The following is a 20,267-nucleotide window of genomic DNA, read 5'->3' as shown; positions in this document are numbered from 1 at the left end:
GAAGACACCTGTCAACTCTGAAGAGGGCCTGACAGGGGCTGTCCTGGAGGCTTCGGTATTGCCACAATGATGCTGAGGCATAAGGAGGGGAGAGGAATAAAGGCAGCTGGAGTTTTGTAGCCAAAACAAAAAAAATTCCCCTGGGAACCAAGGACATTCCCACAGGTGGCTGAAGAGAGGAGGAGTGAAGTTTCCAAGCAACCAAACAGCATCTTGATTGGACCATGGGACTGATTGTTTGGCCTCTTTGCGTTATGGCTGGAGAACAGGGCTGCCTCTTTTCCCGCCTGGTCCTCTGCGCAGGCTTCTTTCCCCCAATTGCCTGATTTCTAATCATCAGAGAAATGGAAGATCCCAGAGGCCTGCAATGAATCCCACCACATTTTACCCACCCCTGAAGTGGGGAAGGCTGGGTAAGTCCCAGGAGATGCTCAGAGTTCAGAGTAGTTTGGGGACCGCAGGGAAAATATTTGACCTGGGCGGGAGAAGGGTTTTTTTCAAACCCTGTTAACCCAAAAGGTTCATTGCACGTTTGCCCAGTCTTGGCAGCGTTCCTCCAGTTCCCATCCACAGCAGTTCCTGTCCTTTGCCAGAGGCCCATCAATTGCAGGAGAGCCCCTGAAGCCTTAAGGTACCAGGCCACAATGGGCAGGTAGAGAAAGAGGATGAAAGCATTTTTTCTATGACAGAGGGAGGGAGGGAGGGAGGGAGGGAGAGAGAAAGGAAGTGGAGTGAGAGGGAGAGAGATGAAGAGAGGGAGAAGGAGAGGGAGAGAGGGAAATGGGGAGGGAGGGAGGGAGAGGGAGAGAAGGAGAGAGAGGGAGAGATAGGGAGAAGGTGAGGGAGATGGGGGAGGGAGGGAGAGAGAATGGAAGGGGAGGGAGAGGGAGGAAAGGAGGGAGAGCGGGAGAGAGAGAGGGCTCATCTCTGCTCTTTCAAGAGCCCAGGGGACCTACCGGGTGGGGGGGTATTTAGGAGGCACTTGAATAATTTATGCGTTGCTGTTGTTTTGCATGGCGCATGTATTTTTCCAGAAAAACTGTACAATCTCATTTTCCATGAAATGAAAATTTGGTAATATTCTGCCCTGGCTCTGGCTTTTTTCATGCAGAAAGGAACTATTCTGGTGTGAGCAATCAAGCCGTCTCTTTATGGGACCCACCAATAATTAGGCCTCTGTTTTACAAAAAAGCAAAAAACCGGTTGCCTGGAGCTGCCCAAGAGACCCTCTTCCCAATCCCAGGGGAAGGACAGAGCCCTCTGATACAAAGGGGGCAGCTGCAATGCATGTAGTGTGAGTGGCTAAGACTGAACAGGGAAGCGATTCTTTTCTTAGAAGTTATTAATTGAACGCCCCAAATGAGAGATCCCATCCCCACAATTCGTGAATGGGAGCTAAGGCAGCTGAAGGAACACTCCAGGAGGGGGAGGGGCTTTCTTGCATTTCCCACTCGCCCATTTCCAAATCCTGTGCCAAGCATAAATTTGGTCACTGCGCAAGGGAGACTTGGAAAGGAGTGGTGGGGTGGCCTACAGGTGGAGCTCTCGCCCTCACAATCCGGAGGCTGTGGGTTTGATCTTAGGTAGAGGCAGATATTTCTCTCTCTGGGCACACTGAGAATATATCTGCTGAACAAAACTCTGCATTGGCGACAGGAAGGGCAACTGGCCATTCAAGGCTCTGCTAGCTCCATTCAGACTCCAACCCTCAAGGGATTATGGGGTCGTTAATTGAAGATGATGGCAAGGAAGACTTTGGGAGAGTTCCGGGAGAGTAGGAAAGGGGTACCGTTATCAACTCAGAAGCCCAGTGGGACCCCTTGAGCACGAGGACCAACCAGAGAGCTTTGGGATTAAAGAATACTTGGCAAGAGTTTTCATTTCTGGCCATGGAGAAGAAGAAGTCCCAGCACTCACCCTGTCGCCTTTAATGCCCATGTCGCCTTTGAATCCTGGGAAGCCATCTTCGCCCTGCAGGAAAATCAGAGAGAGCATGTTGGGTGCACCACAACTTCAACCCTCCTTCACAACAGGGCATAGGCTGCCGGCTCTTGCTGTGCGCAGCAGAAGGATCCTCCAACAATACAATTCCTAGCCAAGGATTTCAACATTTCAAGAGCTAAAGATGGGCAATTTTTTTTTGCAGACTTCCACTTCTCCCATTTCCAAATTCTGGCTTTTGTGCGATTTCACTAAACTTCTGGGAAATAGTAGTTACCATAAACCCAGGAGATCTCATGCAAAAACCCTCAAATCTTGCCAACTATTGGTGAGGTCTCGCAACGTTTTAGAAAGCTCAACCACTGCTAGTCGGACTTTAATTTGGGGCAATAGCTGCTTCTGGCTTGAGGGACTCAATCCAGATGGAATCGTGAACAGAGAAAGGGCCTTTTTTGATGGTCGTCGGGAAATTCAGGTGAGTTCATGGGCCAGGCTGTCTGGACCCAGAGAATACCTAGTGCAGGTTTCCCAACGGACTGGCTTCCAACCTTATAACTCCCAGCTAGAATAGCTGCAGTTGTAAGAAACACCACATAGGATATAAACCCTGCATAAAAATAGAGAAATTCCCCCAGGAAGGGGGAGATGTACGATCGTATTCAGGGGACATGACATGATGCAGCATCTGAAGCATGGCTGGTATTCACTTACTTTCCGGTTCGCAAATGTGACAGCACGCATCCACACATGTGCTCAGCCATCTGCGCATGCACTTTGATTGTGTACACGACTTGCACGCATGCACACAGCTTTAAAATGTACCTAAATAGGATGGCATAGAGCCAGGGTGGATGGCCACGCCCAACCACGATTTCCACTACAGGTTCAGGCGAACCAGTCCGAACCGGCTGAATGCTACCTCTGATCCATACCACTGCTCTGAGAGTTGTAGGGAAGGTGGACCGTATAGATGCTCTCTGATTAGATTTCTTCAGTCTTTAACTCTGTGGTTTATAGGGCAAGTTGTTTTTCTGGGATATTTGACTCATTGTTCTACGATGAGATGAAAGATGCCTTACCTTCTTAAGAAGGTTCTGAAAAGTTCCTCCTTTGAAAGACCACTACTAAATAAAATGGATTCCCAGTCTAGTTCTCAAAGGGTTTGCCACACTGAGGTGAGACAGGTAACAAGAGCCCAACAGGGAAGTCATTTCCAGTGGAGCAGAAGAACCAAATAGGATGAACACTCAATCAGTTCTCCTCCTTCAGAGAAGACTTTCATGTCCACGGGGGACATCCTGTTCAAGGCCCTCAAAACCTCCCACCCCCTCCTGCAAGTCCAGAGAAAACTCAGAGGCCTCCTGCTCTTCTTCCATCAGTCTGATAAAAACACAGAGAAGATCCCAGGGCCGGCCACAAATTACTCTCCTTTGACCCATTCCACACCAGACTTTTCAGAAAGGACTCCAGGCCAGCAATAATATTTCTTCCAGTCAGCAAAGGTTTTTCAAGTGTTGCATTTCAATTGAGCATCAAGGCCTAAAGCTGGGCTGTCAGGGGCTGGAAGGTGGATGCAGGGAACCCAAGAACAACACTGGGCCTTTGTTCCTTCAGCAGCCCCTGGTAGCTGCTGCCTGGACCTACTTGTCAGCTCCTTGGCTGATGGGCTGCAGGCCTGGGGAAGGCAGGTGTCATGCCCCCCCGCCCCTTGGAGCCTGAATCTATGGAGGGGGACGACCTGGAGCTACAGCTGATGGAGATCGAGCTTTTGAGGAATGGGCGGGGGAACAGGCCGAGTCAGCCCAGGTCTCTTCAGGATTGGGATGGCTAGTTAGCAGGATGATCAAGAGAGGGCAAACAGTGGACAGAAAGAGCAACAGAGCTCAGGTGAGTAAGGACCACCCCCTCCTGATCCACGAACATGGAGAGTGCAGAGAAGGCAGGAACAGCACAGTTCCGACCTGACGACGCAGGAGGAGAGCACCCTGCCCTTCTTCACAAGACGCAGCTGGGGACTGAGATTTAAGGAGATCGTGCCTTCGTGCCTTGTCCCAGGTCATCACAGCAGGGCGGGAGACTGAAGGCTGGAGCAAAACCAGAATGCTGCTCAACATTGCTTCTCTTGGGGAGGACATGACGGTCCGTCTGGCTGTTCTGACCTAGGCTTCCCAAGAGCAGGAAGCAAACTCCTGGTCCCGACAAAAGCCCCTTTTATTAATTTACTGTGAATTCTGCTCATTTACATCCAGCAAAGTCTTTTGAGGGAGGATTTACAGTCACAGACCTTATCTGGCTTGGAGAGCTGCCAGGTTGATATCTGCAGAACTTGGCAAGGAGTGTCGGAGAGTCACGAGCCAATTAAGCGAACTAATTTTCTCTTGCAAACTCCCCTTTTGCTCCTCTTTTATTTCCTCTGGGAGGGGCCATTGTGGCTTTGCTCCCAAGTTGACCCCTGTTCTTTAGCTGTTTCCTTTGTCTGGCAATTGCGCATGTGCACATCAGGAACAGGCTCCAGCTGTTCGTCTGCCTCACTGATGTCTGACTCTGAAGGCAGCTGATAACTGTCAAACGGCTCTGGCCCCCTCTCTGCCTCCGACACTGAGCCCTCCTCAGAGCCTCCCCTAGACTCCAGGATTGGCCCAGGTTCCTCCCCAACCTCCTCACTGTCTGAATCTGCTGCCAGTTCTGCTGGCCACTGGCAGCCACAACACTGGCTCTCCCAACTTGCTGACAGCCAGATTGTAAGAGAAGCTCCGAATGCCGCAGCTGACTGTTCCCTGGACAGCTCAAAAGCTGCAAATCAAAGGCATCTAATTTACAGACCTGAACTCACAACCTCCTGGTGTAAAGGAGACCCCAAAGTGCTTGTTTTGTAACTGAACATCGGACAAGGAACTGTCCAAAAGGCCTGGGGGGTGAGGAGTGGGGGCTCTGTGTTAGAGGCGATGTTTGTACTGATGGTTAGGAGCCTCCATCAGGCCTCTGCACATTTTGAAGGGGTCGAGGGGGCTGCATTTTCCTCTGGGGAACTCTGTACGTGAGGAATTTGAGACTTTTCAGCCCTTGGGTGACGTTGTGACCCCTCAGTATTGTGGCACAAAGGTGTGACAAGGGCATGAGAAGCACCAGAAAGCCGGTTTCCATCTCTTTGTTCTTTAGCTTTGTAGATTTCATTTTATTTTGCCGTTTCTCTTTGAATGTTTTTTTTTAATAAGATTTTTATGCATATCCATATCTAAAAACATGCGTCTTTTTCCTAATATATGCAAGCAGTTTTCCCATGGATAATGCCTTTTTTTTTGCACTTTGTTTCCATAAATCTAAAACTGCACTTTGGCAACCTATGAAATGAAGAGAATTCCCTACGAGGCAAAAATTTTAAGCATCATTAGAGCAGAGCCAGTCATGGGCCAAGGCCGTCTCTTTTGCAAGATTCTGCACTTTTTCCAGGGAGGGATCTACAGAGATGGAGGCAGTACCAGAAATCCTGTGGATTTTCCTGTGGAATTTCTGCCTGTCATGCAACTGCAAACAGACTGAACCACACAGGGAAGAGACAGTGTTGTGACCCACCAGCAGAGATGGCAGCAGACTCAAGACAGTGAGGAGGTTGGGGAGGAACCTGGGCCAGTCCTGGAGTCTGGGGAAGGCTCTGATGAGGCTCTGCATTGGAGGCAGAGAGGGGGCCAGAGCCATCTTGACAGTTATCAGCAGCCTTTGGAGTCAGACATCAGTGGGGCAGAAGAACAGCTGGAGCCTGTTCCCAGTGTGCGCATGTGTAGAACTGCCAGGAGAAGGGAACAGCTAAGGAACAAGGGCCGACTCAGGAGTAAAGACACAGGGAGACAGTGAATGGCCCCTCCCATAGGGATTAAAAGAGGAACGAAAGGGGAGGGGAGTTTGCAGGAAACAATGAGTTCAATTCATTAGGGTGAAAATCTGTTTCTGACTTCTTGCCAAGTAATTGCTGCTACAGCGTGGAGTTTGGAAGGTATCGGCCTGGCAGCTCTCCAAGCCTGAGAAAGGTCTGTAGCTGTGAAATCTCATGAAAGACTTTGCTGGAGAGGAATTCCCTGTAACCTAAATAAAAGGGGTTTTATCAGGCCACAGAGTTGGCTTCATGATCTTGGGAGGCTTAGATCAGAACAGACGGAAGGCAGAAAATCCAGCGGAGGGAAAAGACGGGGATTCAAACGGAAGCTCACTCACCTTCTCACCCTTCGTCCCTTTCAAGCCCCGGATGCCGTCAGCGCCCTTAACCGCAAACACACACAAAAAATGCATTAATATCACCTGGCACATTGAGGGTGACCATGCAGGTTGTCTACTCAAGGATCTCAGCTAGAGAGCCTGTGATCGTCACACAGAGCCTGATTTGGATATTGGACAAAGAGATGCTTGTCTTTGGCACCAACTGCCCAGCCCAGTTAATCCACCCAGCTTCGGTTCCTCTCAGCTAGAGAAAGATCCAGGCCCTCTGGTGTGACAACCACAATTATGTGAACTATTCTCGGCAGTCTCCCTTCTAGAACAGGGGTGTCAAACTCAAGGCCTGGGGGCGTGTCCCGGCCTGCAGGATGCTTAGATCTGGCTGCGGGGCTGCCCTGGAAACAGTGAAGGACTGGTCCATGGTGCCTCTGCCGGCCAAAACGGAGCTTGGGAGGGCGGCGTGCTCAGTTTTCACTGACAGAGGGATGCAGGAGGCTGTCGCAGCCGAAAACAGAGCTTGGGAGTCCATTTTCTCTGGCAGAGTGCTTGGGCCACCACAGGTGCCCCCGACACGAGTGACGTTGAGCTGGCCACCCCCACACTGCCCCCCCTGAAATGTCAGAGACAACCCTGACAGGTCCCTCAAAGAAATCAAGTTCGCCTCCCCTGTTCTAGAGGTAGTATCCAGAGATCCTCTGTGGTGGTGCAGTAATTGGGGTGAGAGAGAAGCCCTCCCTGTTTTGCCTTCCAGGGCACCAGAGTGAAGCTGCACAATGGCTTCTCTGCCCCAGATTGACCTGGCATCATGGAGCAACTCCTGCAGTGACCTCAAGAGGGTCCACAGGGAGAGGGTTGTGGGTCAGGTGCAAGGATGTTGGCCTACCTGTGGCCATCAGGAGGAATCACATGGGTGCAGTGACGTTTTCAGAAACCAGAACTGCCTTCCTCCAAAGAAGACAGTATCTCATCTTCCAGTGCCCAAGAAGATGGGCTTATGTGTAAAAGGGGTTGGATTTGGGTTGAAAAGGCAGAGAGAGAATGAGAGGGGTCTGAGAGAGGCAGCTTGCCAGCTGGGCAGCAGAAACATTTCTCTTTTGCTTTAACTGGACTCTTGACCTCACAGGAGATGGCTAGTCTTGGGTCAACACCCGCTCCAAATCCATGCCTGGTTAGGGACTCTCCTGGGCTCAAGGGAACTGTCTGGGCTTTTTCTAGCCCAAGCCCAACCAGATGAAGGAAGGCTGTGCCTAGAGGGTGTGTGTGTGTGTGTGTGTGTGTGTGTGTGTGTGTGTGTGTGTGTGAGAGAGAGAGAGAGAGAGAGAGAGAGAGAGAGAGAGAGAGGAGGGAGGGAGGGAGGGAGAGGGAGAGAGAGAGAGAGGGTGTGTTGTGCCTGCAGTTGTCCTAAAGGCAACACGGAGGAATACGAGGGTGAAGGTTCATTCTCTGACCTTGTGGGCAGGCGTTGTTGCCTGTCGGCTGCTGGGCTCCTCCAGCAGCTGAACCAGATAAGGAGGCGGTGTGGGAATCAGGGTCAGCATCAAGGCAACCTGGGAGCTCCGAGGGGGAAGAGGGAACGGAGCTGGCAGAGAGAGACAGAAGTGAAGCCTGGACCGTCCGTCAGCCCTCAGATGGAGAGTCAACAGCCCCCAGGTCTGAAGGTGGCTGATGAGGAGGAACAACTGGGTCCAGATGCTCAGAAGGCAGAGGAGAGCAATGGAAGTTTATGGGCTGGTCCTCGGGACAGAAGAGCCACTGCTGCTAGTGAAGCCCCACCTTAGCTTTGGGGATGAAAGGCAGGGGGCAGAGATAAATAGGTGTGGCCGACAACTATTCATCTCCCTGCTGGACAGATCTCTTAAGCCTGCGTTGAGAGAGAAACTTTTTGCTCCTAATAAAGGAAACTTTGAGTTCACTTCAGAGGGTCTGTTGTGTTTGGAGAGCTGGGTGAGAACAGCTGGTTTCTGAACGTTTTGTTACCAGGCTAGGTAACAACTTCAATGGAGCTTAACGGAATATCCCTTAATGTGATTTCTGAGGTTCTTCGGGCCACACTAGGCTGGATGGGAGAATGGAAAGTTACTTTCTCCTCTTTTGTCCCCTTGCAGGCATCTTCCTCTACTGGTGTCGGCCGAGAGCTGCCTTGTGGGACACCTCTTGTGGCACAATGGCATCCTGCCTGATGCAGGACACGGAAAAAGTAATTGCAGACATGGAAACTTCCATCACAGCTGGTGGAGGTGATCTAGAGGCAGCTGTCCACCTTGAATCTTCTGGAGAAGCTGGGATCCATCTGAGATTATCTTTATGGGGCCCTGGAACTACCCAATTTCCATAGAGATGCCAAGGACTGCAGATGGCTTCCATCCAACCAAGAAATGGGCCCCAGGCAAATGTTTCCCGGAGTGGAGTCTGGCTGTGAGTCCTTTGCTGTTCCCTGTATCTGTCTGCTCTTGATGGCTGGCAGGGGTCCCCAAGTCTGCAACAGCTCAAGACCTACAACCAGAGGCAACCTGGACTCGGGCTGCAGCTGAACCCCTGGCCAGCTGCTCTTCCTTAGCTTTCTCAGGATCTGCAGGGCAGGCCAAGCCGACTGGCCCCTAAAGACAGGTGACACTACAGAAATGGGGGGTGGGGAGAGTCCGACTTCTTATATACAGGTTCCATTTATTTCTCCCCCCAAAAAAGCCCCTCTTTTTTGGGCGAAGTGTCAGCCACGTTCAGGTTTCCAGCTATCCTTATAATACTATTACATAGTTATACATCATTAAGCCCCATAATTTTAAACCTCACGTTAGAACTTTAAATATATATTGTTAGGCATATTTACAAGTTCCCCCTCCATTTTTCTCCTTCCCCCTGGTAACTTTTACATTCAATTTCCTTTTGGGGAGTCTGACTTCTGTTGCACCAAAAGGAATACGTAAGTACATATTTTTAGGAAACATTTTTCAAACCAGTAGCGCGTCTGATGCTAAAGCAGCCATGTCAGAAAAGTTGCTTCTCCCCGTTTGACTTTCTCCTTTTATCCAGCAGCTCTAAATTACCTATTTTTTTCCTATCTGAATTTTGTGTGGAAGATTGCTCAGATTGGATGCTTACAGCTTCTCGCATTGTCTTCCGTGGCTATCAACATTATACACATTGATAAATATTGCAAAAGGGCAACACGGAAGCAATTTCTGTGTGAAATCTCATTCAGAGTGCCCTGGGAGGGAGGGAGGGAGGGAGGGAGGGATTTTAAAACTGCACGGAAAGCCGGGAGGGGGGGGGACAGTCTTTATTTGACACTAAGTAGCTAAAGAGGGGTGTGAGGGGAGTGAAAGGGGCTGCTGGTGAAATGCCTTGAAAACAAATCCAAGCCCCTTCACAAGCAGCCCCTCCCCCCTGCACATCAGGAAACAACAGTACGCCCACAGCAGCCTTTAAAATGGCTTCTTGCAGCATCAATGTGGATTTTTATGGGTGGGGGGAGAGGGGGGGCACCCAATGATTTGAATGCTGAGACACTCCGTTTGCCTTCCGTTGCTGGAGTCAGTTTTAGGCCTTCTTCCAATTAAGGCAGGATTGACCTGGAAAGGAAAACTTTTGCAGCAACCCAGGCGTAGAGCAGCAGGAAGGATCCACCCGGCCACCCCCAGGTGATGCTCCCTGAATGAATCCCTGGGGATTGGGGAGGCCAATGGGGCAGGCAAGGGGAGGGGAGGCTCCTGGGCGGAGTTGAAGAGGGAATGGCAGGCAGGGAAGCTGGTGGGGACGGAAGGAGAGAAATGAGAGAGAACAGCTGGGGACCCTCCTCACTCCCCCAACAGCCTTTCTCAGCCTAGGCTCCCCACGCGGGATGCCCTTTGATGCCAAGGAGAGTGCCAAAGAGTTCCTGGGCCAAAAGCCTGGCAGAGAAAAGCTTTCAGCCTTCAGCGTGTGGCAGCCAGGTGGGGCATCTCCTCCAATACAACAAGCAACAAAGGCTCGGCGTTTGAAGCACCCAATGCACCTTCAATCAGCATCCCAGGGTGGCAACAGCTGGGCAGCCTGGGAAGGAATCCTCTGGCCAGATCCAAAGTTCTGGTCCCAGGTTAGCAGCTGTTCTGACCCAGCTCCCCAAACAGACAAACCCTCTGACATGAACTCAAAAGGTTCCTTTATTAGGAGTGCCAGCGACCCCTGTAAAAAGTTTCTCTCTTAATGCAGGCTAACAAGTCCATCCGGCAGGGAGATGAAGAGTTGTCTTCCACACCTATTCATCTCCACCCCCTGCCTTTGATCCCCAGAGCCAGGGTGGGGCTTCACTAGCAGCGGTGGCTCTTCTGTCCCAAGGACCGGCCTATAGATTTCCACTGCTCTCCTCTCCTCTGCCTTCTGTGTATCTGTGCATCAGGCACTGGGCCCAGCTGTTCATCCTCATCAGCCATCTCCAGACCTGGGGGCTCTTGACTCTCCATCTAAAGGCTGACGGACGGCCCAGGCTGTGCCTCTGTCTTTCTCTCTCTGCCAGCTCCATTCCCTCTTCCCCCTTGGAGATCTCAGGTTGCCTTTATTCTGACCCTGACTCCCACGTCTCCTCCTCCTCCTCATCTGATTCAGCTGCTGGAGAGGCCGGTGGCCTACAGACCACAACAACAGCCATGAAGAGTTCAGCCATGGTTAAAGTTTAGATGCTGGTGTGAGAAACTCTACCATTCACTCAGAAGCCACTTCAGAGCTGCTCCTTCCACTTATACCATATAAGGGAGGGGGAACTTTCCCGGTTTTAATTAGGTAAAAACCACAGGAACAGAGTTGGTTTTCACCGGTTGTGCTGATATGATGTATCCAATAAACATGTTCTTTGAGGAATCTCCCTGCCTGGAGTTCTGCTTTCGATGGGTGCGTCACTTGGAACGCTGACACTTTGGCAATTGGTGTCTCCCGGGGGCCGCAGCCTTTAGGACTGGCTGCAAACATCCCTACAGCATGTTCTGGTCCACAGTGGGGAGGCCTGGATGCTGGATGACACCCTCAGCCTAATAATCCAGCAGGACTTTCTTAAAAGTCTGGATCTCCACCCAACCAGGGAGGAGGCAACAGATCTTTTAACGGCACAGAAGGCAGACCAGTCCCCGGTGTCCTAACTGGATTCCTGCTTGTCAAGACCAGTTCCCATGAGCTGGGTCAGCCTTCAGAGTCACAGCAGTCTCAAAAAGACTTCACACGCCTCTATGAGAGGAAGAGATGGAGGCGGCATTCAGAAGGGCCCCAAGACGGGATTCCGGCTGCTTACCTTCACTCCACGGGAGCCGGGATACCCAAGTGGGCCCTGAGGGCCAGCTGGACCCTGTGATCAGAGGAGAAGGAGGGAGGGGGAAGAGAATTCAATCATCGTGAGATGCTCCTTGAGAGAAAATAGGATGTTTATGCCCCTTCCGGCCAGCAAATCAGAGCCGGGCTCACCTTGCAGGTAAACAAATTACCTATGCCAGTATAATACAACATTTTGCCGAAGCCAATGCCTATATTATACATTGGGACTCCAGGGCCTGCTTCACACACCCCGAACAAACAGTGGCTCGGCTGCTAAAGGCATCAGTTAAGGTTATGGGTTACACAACCCTTTAGGCACAGAGCAAACTAACTCTGGGCAAGTTGTGGCCTTGCCATGACGGTGGCTGTAGGAGCCAGAAGGTGAGCTATGGCTGGAGCTCTTTCATGGATGCCACCCTGCAGAAAGAACATCTGCAGCAAGAAATGCAGGTGTGAGAACTCACCGCCTAGCCCTACACCGTCCTCATCACCTCCCTAAACTCAAGATAAAAGCTTGCAGGTTTGAGGCCGTTCTGCCGGATCCCCTTGTGATAAAGAAATCCAAAGAGAGGGGAGGCCATTTCCACTGGCTGAGCTACTCCTGGAGGGTCTAACCTCACCCTCCAGGAAGGGAATGCTCAAGTCCAGAAGACTGTGACTCCCCTTGGCTACAGAAAAGATATGCCACCACCAGGAGATGCACTTCACGTGGTATGTTTTAACAATGACACCCACAGGCCCACCTACGTCCTCCAGGAGCTGTGAATTTCAGTGCCTGCTGGAAAGGCCTGTTTTCTGACAATGGCCACATTTCCCAGCAGAAAACGTCTGAACTGATCCACCATTTCCCTCTATAACCTAGGATGTTCTGTCCTAAAATGTTGGTGTAATGATTTTTGCACAAGTGTTCAGCCTGACTATCTTAAGGCAGAATTTAACTGGACACACAGCTTCCAAGAGGCTCCATTAGGCCTTCATCTGCTCTTCCTCTTCTAACCCAACTGGATGACAATGAGGATGTATTGAGGGCTGCTTGGACGCTTCCCCCCTAAATCACAAAGGCATTCCATGAATATTTTATTCCACTGCCTCTGTGAACTCTGCTTTGTGCCGGATTCCAGCTGCAGTTTCTTTGTTTGATTTGAATAGTTTAAAAGATAAGGCGTGAATCTTTTTTAAAAAAAATAAGAGCGCCCTGATTTCTTTATACTAAGATTACTGGGGTTGTATTGTCATATTTTCAACTGCAACTTTGCACCTTATTTGAAGAAGATGCACAAATTCTTTAACATTCTGTTCCAGGGAAGGACCCCCAGCTCAGAAAGGAGGACCGGTTGATCCCATTTGGGTGGAGTGGGGGAGATAGAACAGGTCTCTCCTCAACTTCCACCCTACTCCTACTCCTCCCTCTCAGCTACCACTGTGTGCATCATCCTTGTGTGATCCAACAAACATTGGGGGGGGATTTAAGCAGGGGTGAAATTCAGCAGGTTCTGACAGGTTCTGGAGAACCAGTAATGGAAATTTTGAGTAATTTGGAGAACTTCTCTGGCCCCAGAGTGGGGAGGGAATGGGGATTTTGCAGTATCCTTTCCCTGCCACGCCCACATAACTGGTAGTAAAAAATTCAGAATTTCACCACTGGACTTAAGCCTTGCAGTCCAGAAGGATCTCCAGCCTCCTCTGAAGCCAGGACAAATTGAGGTGCCTCCTGTCCAGAGCTGAGGAGGTCTTTGGATGAAACTGGTATAGAAGGCAGCCACCTGGGGATCCAGAGACAGCTGGAAGCTGCCTGCTGCCTGCTAAATGACTTCCAGAGCAGTTACGGACATTGTGACGGATGGGCCCACTTCTCAATTCTGTAAGCAGAGACCCTCGCAAACTCTGATTCTGGTACAAAGCCAGAAGGAGGAGGGAATCATCCCAAAGCAGGGAGGCAGCTGCGATTTCTCCCAGTCCCGTCTCTTCCCAGCACGCTGCCTTGGTGAATTTCAACGTCAGTAGGCAAACGCCACTAGGCATTACTGTCTTCGGCAAAGGTTTGAGAAGCTGGCTTAAGGGAACTCCTTCAGCTGGAAGAAACCAGCAACTACATCTTTCAGTGGGATTTCCCCCTCGCCCCCAACCCACTGGGGAAGGGACTGTGGAGACAAGGTTAGTTGTGACCTCTAGACCAGTGTCCAGATGCACCCATCAGGTTCCCTGCTGACCCCTGTTTGCAGTTGTGGGTCTCCTGAGGCCTCCCCCCCCCACTCTTCCCTCTCAAGAAGTGCCACAGGTTGTGGAGTCGGGCTGTGTTTTCCCACCCAGCACGTCCAGGTTGGAGGCCTCTCATCTTGCTATTTTCTGCAGCCCCCTTTCTCATGACGGCAGGTGGATGAACCCAGAGGAATTGACGTCTACCTACCTGGGTGCCCTTCTCGCCCGGAGGCCCTTCTTTGCCAGGATGGCCCTGCAAGCAAGGAAAGCAAGAGAAGCCGATGAACAGATGAACAGAGCTGGAAGGGACCTTGTAGGTCATCTAGTCGAACCCCTCACCCAAACAGCAGACCCTACACCATTTCTGACAGGTGGTAGTCCAGTCTCTTCTTGGAAGCTCCCAGTAATGAAGCTCCTACAATTTCCGAAGGCAACTTGTTCCTTGGTTGATTGTTCTCACTGTCAGGAAATTCCCCCTTATTTCCAGGTTGAATCTTTCCTTGATCAGTTTCCATCCATTATTCGTTGTCTGGCCTTCAGGTGCTTTGGATAATAGCTTGACCCCCCACCTTTCCTCTCTGTGGCATCCCCTCAAATATTGGAAGACTGCTATCCTGTCTCCCCTGGTCCTTCTCTTCACTAAATCAGCCATGCCCAGTTCCTGAAACCGTTCATCGTATGTTTTAGCCTCCAGACCCTTCACCATCCTGGTTGCTCTTCTCTGCAATCTTTCTACAGTCTCCACATCTTTTTTATAGCTTGGTGACCAAAACTGGATGCAGTATTTTAGGTGTGGCCTTTCTAAGGCTTTATAGAGCAATGTTAGTACCTCCCTTGATCTTGATTGTATCCCTCTGTTAATGCAATTTAGGATTGTGTTGGCTTTTTTGGCTTCTGCTGCACACTGTTGGCTCCTCTTTAACTAAGCCTCCAAGATCCCTCTTACAGTTACTGTTATTAAGCCTGGTTTCCCCCAGTCTGTATGTGTCCTTCTGTTTTTTCTTGTCTAAGTGTAAGGCTGGGCTGCCTGTTCTTCCTGCCTTGGGCCTGCTGGACAAGCTTCTCTTCACCCTCCCAGCTGGCTACCATTCCAGCCCTGTGTGCCCTTCCCTCTCAGGGGGTTCCAGCAGACCGAGTGCCCTGGGCTGGGAGTGTCTCTTGGAGAGTCAAAGGCCCTTGGCTGTCCTATCCACCAGCCAGGCAGACAGAAAGTGCTCTGCTCATCAACCCTCCTGAGGCCCAAGGTCCAGTAAAGAACAGGGACAAAGGGGGGATTCTTCTAGGTTAGGGGATCCTCCATCTTGGTCAAGACAGCCAGGTATAGATGGGCACCACAAATCAAGCCTTGGGAATGCATCTCTGGGTAGAAAGCTTGGCATCTCTAGGAATCCCCTTGGCTGAGCACCTGCCAAGGGCTGCCCCTGCCAGAAACCAGTGCTGCCCCCCTCCCCCTTGGCAGCCTTCCAGCTGGTGCTTCTCCCAATTAGCCACAAAGAGCAGAAGCCAAGAAACGGAAGGGCACCTGCAAAGCCCCCTGCTGTCTTTCCAGGGCCGTTTCTGCAGGTCAAGAGAATGGAGGTCAACCTACCAGGGGAAGCACTGGGGGTATTTTCCTGCCCCCTCCCCAAAAGCTTCCCTCTCTCTGCGGGACTGAAACAGGCATCTGTTCAGACATGCTCAGACCTCTGATTAATGCAGGCAGATGCAAGAGATGCACAACCAACCCATCTTCCTTGCAGAAGCCAAAACTGGAGAAGGGCAGGTTCCCAAGGACATATTTACATTTGCAAATCAAAGATGACAGGCATTTGGATGGAATTTTACAGCCATCTAGCTTTCTTTATTGGGAACGATCTTTGCAAGCAATGCTGGTTTGATTGTAGGCTAATATAATGGAAGGGTCGGAAGGGACCTTGGAGATCATCTTGCACACACCCTGCCCACTTTAGGAATCCAGTGGAGGCAGGAAGGAAGGGAAGAAGGGAGGGAGGGAGGTAGAGAGGAAGAGAGGGAGGAGGGAGAGTGGGAGGGAGGGAAGAAAGAGAAGGAAGGAAGGAAGGAAGGAAGGAAGGAAGGAAGGAAGGAAAGAAGGAAGGAAGGAAGGGTCTCCTGTAGGGACCTCAGCAGAGCTTACCGGGGGACCATCTGCTCCAGGCATGCCAGGAAGACCCGGTTTCCCCAGGGGACCCTAGGGAAGAAAGAGACATTTTTGCAGCCAACGTGCAGGAGGGCAAGAGCAGGGAGCTTACTGGTCAATTATGCTCTGGGCTTTCCGAGACTGTAGGCTCCTCCTAGGAACCAGGAGCTGACTTAGGCCTTCCAGGAACCAGCCCTCTGGAACATCTTGGATCAAGTACAAGGTTCGTGCCGCCGTCCTCCGTCCCCTGCTGTGCCTCCCACGGAGCCCATTCCCCCTGCAAAGTATTCCGCCTTCCCTCCAGTGACCTCACGAAGTGCTCAGAATAGGACAAGGCTCTCCACCGCGTCCTGCAGGAGCTGAGCTGAGCTGGGCTCAGGTGCCCGTTGGGTCAGATTCTCTGACAGTTATTGATCTCTTTGCCAGGGCCTTCCAGTTCCACCTGAGATGGGCAGAGCAGAAGAAGATGGCTGCCCGGGCACTTCTCTGCCCTCTGCCCACTCAAAGCCTCCAGGGGGGGCCTTCCGGAAGAGATCCAGTAGCATTGCCCAGATGCCGAGGCTCTGCTGGATGGCCTGAATGTAGGCAACTCAAATGCCCAGACTGGCCCTGGGCACCTGCTCCAGCACCCGCTCTGTCAGGCCCGGAAGCCATCTTTTGCATTGGGCCTTCTGCCACACGGATTGCTGTGGGAAACTGGGAGGGGGGCTCATACAGAGCTGGGGAGATGCATACTCATAATAACATTCCTTTCTCCAAGAGTTAAGGCCACTCTGCCCTGCACTGGAGTGGCATGACGGTGAGGCTGATTGGGCCTTGTGATGGACAGGAGCTTTCTTTTGGGTGGGGAAAACCTGGAAGCTCTCAGAGTCGGTTTTTCCCAGATGTGCCAAAATGGCATCTCTAATAAAGTGGAACTTTGAGGAAACTCAAGCCTCCGAGTCTCCTTTCGTTGGGGGTGTTTCTTGGGACCCTGACTCTCTTTTAAAACTTCAACCAGCTCCCCTAAACTCCGGGGTGCTGTCCAGGGTCCTGAGCTTTGATCCTTGAACCAAACCGGGTGGCGTGAAGACTCAGGGAAGCTGGAGGAAGGCAGGACCCTGACCCACTCCTGCTTTCACCCACCCTCTTTTCAGAGGGTGCAAGTGTTAGAATCTGTAATAGAGAGGCTGGGGGTGGCATCTATTTCCTCAAAGGAAAAAGACTCCCCCGCACAGAAAGTGAAAGAAATACACAGGCAGGTATTTGAGCACAAGAGCAGCGACTGCCCCGAAGTCCACCGGCCTCTTCTAAAGGACAGGCGTTTGCCATCCACCTACCTTATCCCCGGGAGCTCCGATGGGACCTTGAGGGCCGGGAAGACCCTAGAAAGAGAAGGGGAGAAAGGGGGTAAGAGGCAAAGAGGGCACCAGGGGAACCCCAGAGGGCCACTTCCTTCCCTAACCCCAACCCTCACCCAGCTAGGGGAAGACTTCCAGCCTGCGGGTGTCCAGGCTTAAACCCCAAGTTTTCTTCTACACAACAAGATGAAACACACACACATACACACAAACACAAACACACACACACTTGACAAATTCCAACAGTAGCCAGCAACAGCAGGGTTGGTTTTCGGTCTAAAAGGGATTCCAGTCTCCTTCCTCCCTCCGCATTGGAAAGCTGTGGCAGGAGGCAAGGAAACCCCCCTCCCCAAGGCACCCAGACATGTTCAACTTGTAGGAAATCAGCACCCATCCCCTTCCAAGGAAAATGAGATATTTTAGGAAAAAATAAAAGGGGAGAATATTTTCCCTAAAAGGGAGGCAGAAATTCAGTCCCCACCCCACCACACACACACTTTTGTTAATTGGCCATTAAGGCCTGGGGCAGTCTATTCTACATAACAAAGATCTACCTCCTTCAGGCAGAGCCACAATAGGAATCCCAAAGCTCTTTCATTACATCATCACCCAGCAAGAGCCAACCAAGCTTGGGACTCAATGGCAGCCTACAGAGTTGCCCCTGCATGGCCCCATGGGAGTCTGACAACCAATCAGAACACAAGCTCAAATTCAAAGCCCAACAGAGGGCATAAAACCCAGGAACTCTCGGCATCTCTCTCATTTTTGCCCAGGACCTCAAACCATGTGGTCCTGTCCACCATTAAACCGTCTTTCCAAGCAGCCTCCATGTTTCCAGTGTCTTTCTCCCCACTTGGGACTGAACCCAGATGGACGTTTCTTCCAACAAACTCTCTGGGACTCTTGCAACTCTCCTAGATTTTGGCTTGCAAAGGAGGGTCTCTGGGACTCCCATCCTTGAGGGAAAGGGAGGGTCTCTTTTCCCCCAGCATGGCGTTTTCCAGAGTGCTGAGACTATCACACCAAGTCTCTCTCCATGCTGCAAGGAACCAGGCAGGAAGACTGTGCGGCTGCCAGGTGCAGATTTCCTGGAGTTGGGAACCTCCCATGCTCCATCAAGAGAGGCTGCTGTGGAGCTTCCACAGGGATGGTGTTTTATACGTTAAAGTCTCTTCCACTGAGGAAGATGTGGATTCTGGGGCGCCCAATGTGGTTTGTCTTTCCAGATCTTTAGGCTGGAATTTTCCCACCTGACCTGAAGGTGGTGTACAAAGTTATCCCGCACACCTCTCCTAGAAGAATGAAATATTTTGGGAAATATTTAAAAAGGCAGAATATTATATTTCCCTAAAGGAGAAACATGGTCTTGGAAAGCAGCCCCCAAGTCTTTCTTAATCGCCCCAGCAGGGCTGGGCCAGCCTATCTACAAGACAAAGGGCCTTCAGCTCCAGGGTGATGGGATGAACACAAAGCCCTTCAGGATGTAATAGGACCATTTGGCAGAAGACACGGAGGTCACTGCATTGCACTCCATCCTAAGGACATTGCATCAGCCAAACATGTTGACCAAGTTTAGCTCAGACAAACTCTGATTTGTACATGACACCATGGGAGCCTGACAACAGCCAATAGAAGATATGTTCTTGCACTGGAACAGGAAGCTCAAGTTCAAAGCCCCAAGACAAGTTATAAAAAAAGAACCCTACGCTCCACTCCATGTGGTCAGCTGCACCAGAGAACCATGGGCTTGGTGGTTCTGCTTCATCAGTAAATCATCTTTCCAATCAGCCTCCATGATTCCAGTGCTTTTCTCCCAGCTTGGAACTGAACCAGATGGATTTTTCTTCCAACAGTGGCAGGAAGGGAATTTGCTACACGCCTCCATTCATCAACTGGCCGACATTAGGAATGTCCATCCCAACCCCAGAGCAAAAGGGGTGACCGATCCTCCAGCACCCCCCTAATGGAATTGCGCCTTCTCACCTGAGCACCTGGACTTCCCTGTTGACCTGGGGGTCCAGGCTCACCTTGAGGACCCTGAAAAAGAAAGCATAAAGCGCACATTCAGCAACGCTGGCTGGATTTCACTTGAGAGAAACCCAAAGGAAAAACCCTCATGGAGATCTTGGGTTAGAACCGATGATACTTTTTATCAGTAACGCTGCAAAAAAATAACAGGCAAAACCCGTTGCAAAACCCTCCACCTGTATACTGGACCCGTGTCCCTCCTGGCTGACTGCCAACAGCAGAGAGGTGACACGAGGCTGGATCCAGGCGGTTGTCACCGCCTCTCTTCGGGAGGGACACCTCCCCACCGCGCTTAAGGCGGCGGTGGTGAGGCCCCTCCTGAAGAAACCGTCCTTGGATCCAGCAATTCTTAACAACTATCGTCCAGTCTCCAACCTCCCCTCTCTGGGGAAGGTTGTTGAGAAGGTGGTGGCCTTACAGCTTCAGCGTACCTTGGAGGAAGCTAACTATCTTGACCCCTTCCAGTCTGGCTTCAGGCCCGGTTACAGCACTGAAACCGCTTTGGTCGCATTGACCGATGATCTCTGGAGAGCCAGAGATGGAGGCTATGCGTCCATCCTGGTTCTCCTCGACCTCTCAGCGGCTTTCGATACCATCGACCATGGTATCCTTCTGCGACGACTGCGGGAGGTGGGGGTGGGCGGCACTGTTTTACAGTGGTTCTCCTCCTACCTCTCAGACAGGTCGCAGTCGGTGTTAGTGGGGAGGGAGAGATCGTCCCCGAGGCCCCTAACCTGTGGGGTGCCGCAGGGCTCGGTTCTGTCCCCCCTGCTATTTAACATATACATGAAACCGCTGGGCGAGATCATTCGGAGGCACGGGATTAAGTACCATCAATATGCGGACGATACGCAGTTGTATCTGTCCGCCCCGTGCCAACTCAATGAAGCGGTGGACGTGATGAACCGGGGCCTTGAGGCTGTTAAAGACTGGATGAGAGCTAGCAAACTGGTACTCAACCCGGAAAAGACCGAGTGGCTGTTGTGTTTTCCTCCCAAAAATTTGGCTGACGTTCCATCGATCAGGCTGGGGGGGCAAAATCTGTTCCCCTCAGACAGGGTCCGCAACTTGGGAGTCCTCCTGGACCCACAGCTGAGTTTTGACCACCACTTGTCGGCTGTGACCAGGGGGGCATT

At 51.3% G+C, this 20,267-nt stretch overlaps 1 protein-coding gene across 2 annotated transcripts in view; it reads right to left on the bottom strand.

Moving 5' to 3' along the window:
* COL5A1 (collagen type V alpha 1 chain) overlaps positions 1 to 20,267 on the bottom strand; it is a 249,424-nt gene that overhangs the window by 60,920 nt on the left and 168,237 nt on the right. For both annotated transcript variants that reach the window (XM_087704496.1, XM_087704497.1), the window contains exons 23-29: positions 19,087 to 19,140; positions 17,083 to 17,127; positions 15,761 to 15,814; positions 13,835 to 13,879; positions 11,408 to 11,461; positions 6,151 to 6,195; positions 1,918 to 1,971 (exon numbers count right to left, since the gene is read on the bottom strand). In XM_087704496.1, coding sequence (XP_087560622.1) covers positions 1,918 to 1,971; positions 6,151 to 6,195; positions 11,408 to 11,461; positions 13,835 to 13,879; positions 15,761 to 15,814; positions 17,083 to 17,127; positions 19,087 to 19,140 — 351 coding nt within the window. The remainder of the gene's footprint in view (positions 1 to 1,917; positions 1,972 to 6,150; positions 6,196 to 11,407; positions 11,462 to 13,834; positions 13,880 to 15,760; positions 15,815 to 17,082; positions 17,128 to 19,086; positions 19,141 to 20,267) is intronic.

The sequence above is a fragment of the Thamnophis sirtalis genome, unplaced genomic scaffold (genome assembly GCF_051295495.1).
Source record: "Thamnophis sirtalis isolate CommonGarterSnake01/CBP01778 unplaced genomic scaffold, rThaSir2_p1.2 scaffold_2, whole genome shotgun sequence".
Taxonomy (NCBI): domain Eukaryota; kingdom Metazoa; phylum Chordata; class Lepidosauria; order Squamata; family Natricidae; genus Thamnophis; species Thamnophis sirtalis.
The sequence above is the reverse complement of the archived record's forward strand: the minus strand, read 5'-3'. Positions and strand labels throughout refer to the sequence as shown.